At 42.5% G+C, this 8,058-nt stretch overlaps 1 protein-coding gene across 2 annotated transcripts in view; it reads left to right on the forward strand.

The window, feature by feature from the left end:
• Positions 1–3,462, forward strand: part of LOC128881450 (telomerase-binding protein EST1A-like) — a 112,209-nt gene extending 108,747 nt beyond the window's left edge. For both annotated transcript variants that reach the window (XM_054132489.1, XM_054132491.1), the window contains exon 20: positions 313–3,462. In XM_054132489.1, coding sequence (XP_053988464.1) covers positions 313–449 — 137 coding nt within the window. In that variant the 3' untranslated portion in view covers positions 450–3,462. The remainder of the gene's footprint in view (positions 1–312) is intronic.
• The last annotated feature ends 4,596 nt before the right edge of the window (positions 3,463–8,058 follow it).

Genomic DNA, 8,058 nt, shown 5'->3' on the forward strand with positions numbered 1-8,058 from the left:
TCGTTGCATAATGTATCGCCAACGGTTTAATTCATCTATTCCTGATCGCGAAGACAACACCGAACAAAATCAGTTTCACTTTGCTATACAAAAATCCTTCGCAAAAGTTGATTGCTAGATAAAGCTACAGTCACACCACATTATCTTATATTCGAACAAGAGAACTCCCATCGATGAATCGAACTGATTGCTCGGTAAAGCCATCAACCCTAATAACCCCCTCTTTCATCACACGAAACTAACATCGCCGACCCACCTCCGAAGTCCCCCAGATAATAAATCCAGACGTTCGTTGATTTCTGTCCCGCACAGAGGAGGGTCAGCCAAGACGTCTGAAAAGGGAGGTGGTCCTACTGACAGAGGACAGGAACCTCAGGGTGAAGGCCCTGGCGAGGGACGTTCCCGTCCGAGAGGTGCCCGACTTCATGCAATGGGCTGGCCTCGGCTGAAACGGTTCCCCGACAAACTCACACACCCGCTAAAACGAAAAATCTCCCGTTACCCCTGCCGAGTAAACATTGACAAGCAGCAGCAACAGCGATAAGACCCAAGCAGAGACCGTGTTAAGGAAAGTACGGTACAGAGGGATGTCTCGTGGATGTTCATCGTGCACAGCTCCCCTTCTACACAAACACATACACACAAACACGTACACGCGCCAATCGTGACCGAGCAGCCGTCACACGCACGATAATGGGGTTTCCGTTCGCGCAACTTCGTCCTGATTGTCGGAGTTGCCCCTTACGCGGTGAGCGCGTTATATTATCGACGCCGAGAGGATGACGGAACAGGACGATGCGTCCAAGGGGACGGAATCACTGCGTTTTCCCGCGACGAAGTCACTTAGGGGTCGAGGGGATGGTGAACGGAGGACGTGAGCGATTAGGAGCGCGGAGAAACGGAAGACTTATTTTTCGGTGCGAAAAACGAGCATGTGGGAATCGCGTCGTGACGATTTTTCAAGGTATAAGGAAAGTAGATCGCGAGCGTGGCAGGATTGGTCGCAGTCCCCGAGGAGCTTTCTCGCGTTGGGGATACAGGGTGCGGCCTCGACGGCCAAGAAGATGGCGCACGGGAGAGTCTCCCCGTCTTGTCCGAGGAGAAACGGGAGAACGGTGACTGACTAAAAGAGAAGCGAACGAAAGAGAGTGAAACGAAGTAGGGGAGAGAGAATAGAAGAAGCGTTGGTATTTTTACACGTACGAATTTTTTGGTTGATTTTTTATCGATGACGACCGCTCCGCGGCCGGCTTTTTTTGTGTACCTTCCTTTTATCATGTTTGTAATGATCTATACACATATACATATATACATACATATGTATGTACATAACTCTCTACATGTATATATTTATACGCACTTTTGAATATTGTATACGCCGTATGCGGTCGTTGGAGGATGCGCTCGGAATCCGCGTACATCTGTGTGTTGTTTGTCTCTTTCCTTTTTGTTCTCTTTTTTATGCCGTCCTTAGCGAGCTTCGTACCGAATGGCTCCGGAATTGATTTTTCGTTTTTCTCACTCGCCATGCTTTTTTTCCATTCGGTTGCGATCCATTTTTTTTTCCTTTCTCTGTCGTGTTGCGCAACAAGTGAACCTCGCGTGCAGTTGGCATCCTTCATCGAGCTTTTCGAAGCGTTTTTCGCTGTTGTTCCCTGATGTTTTTCTGCTACGAGTCTTTTTTTAATAGTTCCATTTTCTTTTAATTTTTGAGTCGCGTTTATTTTACGTCGAGATTTTTTTTTTTTTAAATTTCGCTACACCTCACGGATCGCAAGGTTGTGTCAATGATAAAGGTAGAACTATCGATATCGGTAATCGTTTCACAGAAAATTCTTTCGGGCATTTATTAGAGTATTCCCCTATTAAGTTAGGTATACTTAAAATTTGTCACGTTACCATTTCGTTTCTTGTGAAAGAAGTATTAAACGCGGCGCCCACGCGGCTGCGATCCGTGAACGGTCGCGAGAACCATTTTACCATTTTCTTTTTATAGCGATTTACGCGCTTGGTATTGGCGTGCGGTAAGGGGGATACATTTTTTACAGCACAAAGAGCGACCATTTTAAACGAGCACGAACCGCGGGCAGCATTTTAAACGCTTCTACACGCGTTCGCGTTCCGTGTAACGTGTTAAAGTTTGAGAGCCATACCGTACGAGGTTCCCGAATCCTCGTCGTCGTTTTCCAGCGGCTGCGCGCGTGTCCTTGTAGAGCATGCTGCGACCGCGTGAATTTTTAATCGGGACACCTGCACGCGTCGGGCACGAAAGGTAGGCTCATTGTGAGGTCGAACGACAACGCTAGTTTACTCGTATGTACCGCCGGAGACAGTTCCTTTTCGTTGGTGAACAGAACGCCATTTTGTTTAGATTTGGTATTGCTTGATCGACGCCATTTTGTTAACCTAATCAGTATCAAAATATCGATCGAATAAAATAGTTCTTCTATTGGGTAAATTGCCGATGTTTCGTCTAACAAATGAACGCCCTTTTATCCATCAAAGTAATTCCACTTTGTTGGCGAAACGAGCGTAATTTTATCGACCATTTTTGGCGTTATGTAACCAAGTATGCACGCACGTACGAGGATCAATTAAAATGAATTTTAGCGTGTAACCTAAGCCAACGTTTGTAATCAACGACTGTCTCCTTTTCAGGCTCGGAGATGTTTCTCGCAGAGCTTGAAGCTCGATTTTAAACAAATTTCTTACACCGCGAAGGCCAGACTTTTTAAGAGGCCTTCGTTCCAATGACGATACCCGCGATGCCGTTTCCCCTTTCGTTTCATCGCCCTCTGCGATCCACATTTTTTTTTTGTCGCGTCGCATTCAAACCTTCGGTAGAAATAGTTGCATCGAATAGCCACGATATTGCACCTTAAAGTTTCCGATATAAACGATTTACGCGCACGTTGTATAACCATACCCTCGTAGCAGATAGAATCGTCACAGAAATCGCAAGTCGATTGCAGAGGGCGACCCGCAGGAACTCTGTGCCGTGATAAATAAACGAATCGAATTAGAATCGTCGACCAAGTATGACTCTATTAACGATTCTGCGATCAAAAACGACAGTCGATCGCGAATGTTGGAACCGTGGATCGATCGTCAGCGATCATCGACAAAGCGTGGAACTGTAACGATAGTTTCTCGTATTCAAATTAGTATCTACACGCGTGCGCATCATACCGACTCTGTGCTTTTTCTTGTTGCCTGCGATCTTTGTGAATTCTCTTTTTCTTCATTTTTATTTTTAAACATAGCTGTTAAATTTAGGTGGTAACAGAGATTTATTATCGCTCGTATTCGTTGATTTTTGTAGGACCTTAGAGTGTTCAAGGGGATCGCGTAACCCGCGACGTTGCTCGATTGCATATCAAAGATTAACCCTTCGCGGCAGATCGAGCCTCTGGAACGAACAGAAATTTTTCTACTTGAAATATAATTGGAAATTGTACATGATACGGGGATTGTATAATAATTTTTACCCTGCTGCAATCTTGCAAAAATTAACCCTTTCGAGCTTCATTTTTTTTCTAGGCTTTTGTGTTTTTATCATAATATAGTTAATACACTCGATGTATGAGTTTTAGAAGAGGAATGAGGAGGGTGGATGCCAATTTTGACCAAGAAATACGTATTTGTACATGTAATGCATGAGATTGTTGAGGCTATTTTAGGTTATAAGTTGTTTACTAAATTTTAATTTTAAGCCGTGGGATGCGTGTACCTCGGTAGGAGAGAAAGGGTTAAATAGTTGCTCAAGGTTGTTTTCCTCACTGTGAAAAAAGGGAGAATTAGAGGATCTAACCCTTCGATGGCCTTAGACGGCCAATTCGTTTTACTTCTACTGCAGTCAATTTTATATGTTATACTCTTTCATTCATTGTATATTACAACGTTTCTCAAGCTTTTTAATTCACTTTTCTAAACACTTCATTTCGCAACATACTTGCAGGACATAAATTCTTTCGTAGCTAATTGAGTATCGAAACGAAAAATACACGATTAATGCAGAGATTTATTTTAAAAAACATCGAGACAGCGAAAACCAGAATCGATGCAAAGTGCCAGAAACGATCGATCGCGGAGGGTAAATTGTTTATCGTCGAATTAAACGCGCTCAAGCGCACGTAGGTACGATCAAGAACATTCCGATTAGAACGATCGATATCAAACTAGCGACAAGATCATGGAAACTTTTGTAACCCATTTTCTTCTCTTTCTAATTTTGCTGCGTTTTAGCGTCGATCGGAGAAACAATTCGGAGTGATTTTTATATCGTCGTCAGTGATCGACGAGTTCCTCTTTTGTTAGCCGTTATATTTGGTGTTTTAATCGACACACATTGCGTGTACAGGGTGGGTAATGTGATTTGGTACAGTACAAGGGAAACCATGGTTAAAATAGGAAATCAAATTCTTAACTCATAGCTTTGTCGAGTTTCAGGTGAAATCGATGAATTATTTTTTATATATTTTATCCAAACACCGAAAAATTTCATTTACCTATTTCCATTATTTTCCTTGCCCCTTCAGGTGTATCGTCAATCATATTCTCAACCTGTACAATTCGACAAAGAGAGAGAGAGAGAGAGAGAGAAAATTGAGAAACGTGGGACCGAGAGACGAAAACGCGACGTGTCCTATTTTTCGACAAAGATATAGTTACTTAACGAATCCCTAGCGATTAATCGATGCAGATGCGAGTGTGAGAACGCGGTATAGTGTGCATGAACCCGAGCAGAGTGAAAGAGCGTAATCAAGAATCGAAGAAATTAAAATCGCGCGACGATGGATCGATTGGCTCGCGCAAAATGAATGTATAGTTAACTTAATCACTTCTTGATCGTGCTTTATGAGTTTTTATTTCGTAATTAATTGTACACCACTGCTATTATTAGTATTATTTTTTAACGTAGAGAACGTATACATTAATACAGGATTAGCTCGGTGCTGTCACGTGGAAACGTGCACGGCACTTTTTGCGATACCATTCAAAGCTCCTTAAAGTAGAAATTTATCCGCAAATTGTAAAACGAAAAAAAAAAAAACCAATGGTGGAGTGGCGCGAATGGGATTCAACGCTAGACTGCTTGATTCGAATAATTCGACATATTTTCTTGGAATAGAAATATCGAACAGGATACGTAAACGAATCTGAAAATGAAAATATTGGCGTGGATATAAGAGATACTGGGGTGATACTGAAAAAATTTGAGAGGATTCAAAAATCAGGTAGCTACGGCATATTATAAAATTTGTAAAATGTAATTATTCGAAATTCAGTGACGTTTCATTTAAATTCAACATAATCACTACTTTACTAGAGTTCCTCGAAATTTTGCCAATACACTGTCACTCGTTTCTCGCTACATCCACAGCAATATCGAAACTTTTTAAAGCGTTGGTGCATCTTACACATCCTGTTCAATACATGATCCGGTTCCAATCGTTCCAAATACCGTAGCAAAAAAATTGTATTGCACGGAGAACGAAAAATTGTCCCAGGGAGAATTTTTCTTTCTCCTAACTATACATACGCGTATTAAAAATATCCAAAAAATTGTACAAGGTGCTCGTTGAGTCCTGAATCGCCAGTGACACCGTCGAACGTACACCGTCATTGTTTTCGCTAACTTGTAAGTATCTCTCCGTAGGCTTGTTAGAGATAGGGGCGAACACAAGCAGGCAACGGGGCGTAAGTTCTGAATCGATCGCGCGCATTAGAGAGCGGGGGTGAATGGTAGAGAATGGAACAGCCAGCTAGAATCGGTCGCGTTGGGCATTCGACGGAAACGAGACGCGATCGGAGCCACGAGGCAATATAACTACCCTCGAATATTTGCACAACCTTGCACGAATCGGAGATGGGCAATATTTTTACCTATGTAAATGTCTGAAACTTAAAAAAAAAGGTACAAAGCTCTTTATTCATTACACGTGAAATTATAATTGCCACTCTAAACAGAAACAGAATTCTACACGTGATTTATTAACAAATCCTTTACAATAAAATTATGTTTCGACTGTATATATCCAACAGCCCTATAAGGGGTGAAACTTTGTCAAATCTATTTTGGTACAGAACCGTAGAATAAAATGTCGCCCATCTCTGAACCGAATCACTGCGACACGTTGGCCTCACCCCGCAATAGTCTGAACAGTGCAATAACGTGGCAGGTGATCGCGACGTTTCCGTCATCCGTTTTCGTTCGATTCGAGACATTCGATACCTACACGGATCGGTTCGAATCTCACTGGACTCGTTCGGAGGAATTTCTGCTTTCTTACACGCGTCGACGACGATCAAGGAACCGTTATTCTGGGAACTTTTTGTAGCGATTGCACGAGAATCTTCGGTTCGTCGTGTTCCGATGGTGCTTGTTGAACCGGGCACCGTCGAAATTTTGCGAAACTTATTGTCACGTGGTCCGTGTTGCGAACGGAATATTTTTTAAAAGGGAGCTTGCTAACTCTACTCGAGCCCACTGCAGAAGAATGGTAATAGAAGTCACTGGATACATATCTAAACTATTTTAATATCGCAGAGTTAACATCACCGGAGAAAGCAATTTACTCGCAAATACAATTTAAATAATTTATTCGGCTGATCACGTTACCGAGATTTATACAAAAGTTAAATCGTCGCTATAACTACATATAGCTACCATTGTAACCCTTTATCTAGAAAGAAGTTATTCATTGGGTTCCGGAGGGTTAGGAAGCTCTCGTTCGATTGATTTTACGCTGGCCATAAATAAAGAAACAAACAAAAAAAGAAACGGGGAAAAAATGAAGATTGAACCGCCTGACGATAGATAGACAAATGACGTAGATTTAAGGACGTCGACGCAAGGAGAACCGTGGTGCGTCGACGTCGCCATTTTTAATGCGCGATTTATACGTCCTGGACCGACGGCGGTCGCCTCTGGTCGCTGTTCCCAGGGCAAAAACATACACCGTAAGTGTACCTATAAATGCATATAAGTATACATTGTATGAATATGTGAACACACGCATACACACACGTACACACAACTCGTCACCGATTTTATTCAAGATTCTCGCAATAACAATATACGCGTATAGAATTAAAATATGTAAACAACAGGGGAGAACCGTTCGTTTGTATCTCGTCTGGGAATGAAAGTTTCGGCGACGTGACGATTGTGTTGATTTAAAAAAAAAAGAAAAAGAAAGAAAAAAAGAAAGAAAAAAAGAAAAAGAAAGAAAGAAAAAAAAATATGATAATTACGGTGGCGATGAACGAAGAAACATAGAATGAAGAACGCGATCCGATGATCGCGAACGATGACGACGCGGCGGTAGAATTTTTAGGCTAATCATTTATTACACTTACGAAGAATGTCGCTACTATAGTGTTACCACTTTGATTATTCAATAAAACGTGACGTTGACGGAATCGCTGTTGTACATTTTTTTAACCTTTTATTAACTCCGCTGTGATGGTTTCCAGAGTCTGAAAAAAAGGATACCTCTACGCTGAAAATACTTTATCATGCCTGTCTCAATTAAAGAAAAAGAATATCAGCATAGAGTCAGGTACCCCGAAGAGATGCTTCGTGTTATTCAGCTCTCACAGAAAATTCCATCCATCCAAAACTGGTCAATTGGAACCTAATTTTTATTTGCAAAACATCTCCATCATATTCCCTTCGGTATCTCCTTCGCCAGGTCTTCGTCGCTGGTGTCCAAACCGTCGGATTTACAGCACCTCCGTGACACCTGCGACCGTTTCGTGGAATCCACGATGACGGTACGGTTAATTGGATTCCGTCGACCCGATTAGGACAGATCGTCGTCGTCAACGAAGGGTTAACTGTACAGGGGAATCGGGAACGCGGCGTCGGATAGTAGATTTCCGGCCGAGTTTAGCCAGCGGAGGGAACTGCAGCAGGAGTCCTCTGGCGAGCGAGAGTCCGCCAAGCTGGTTATTTTTAACCAGCCAACCTTGAACTTGCTGCCGCCACTGCTGCTGCTTCTGCTGCTGGCTCTGCTGCTGCTGCTGCTGTGATCCGATCACCAATAAAGGGAC

Source organism: Hylaeus volcanicus, chromosome 8, assembly GCF_026283585.1.
Source record: "Hylaeus volcanicus isolate JK05 chromosome 8, UHH_iyHylVolc1.0_haploid, whole genome shotgun sequence".
Classification (NCBI taxonomy): Eukaryota; Metazoa; Arthropoda; class Insecta; order Hymenoptera; family Colletidae; genus Hylaeus; species Hylaeus volcanicus.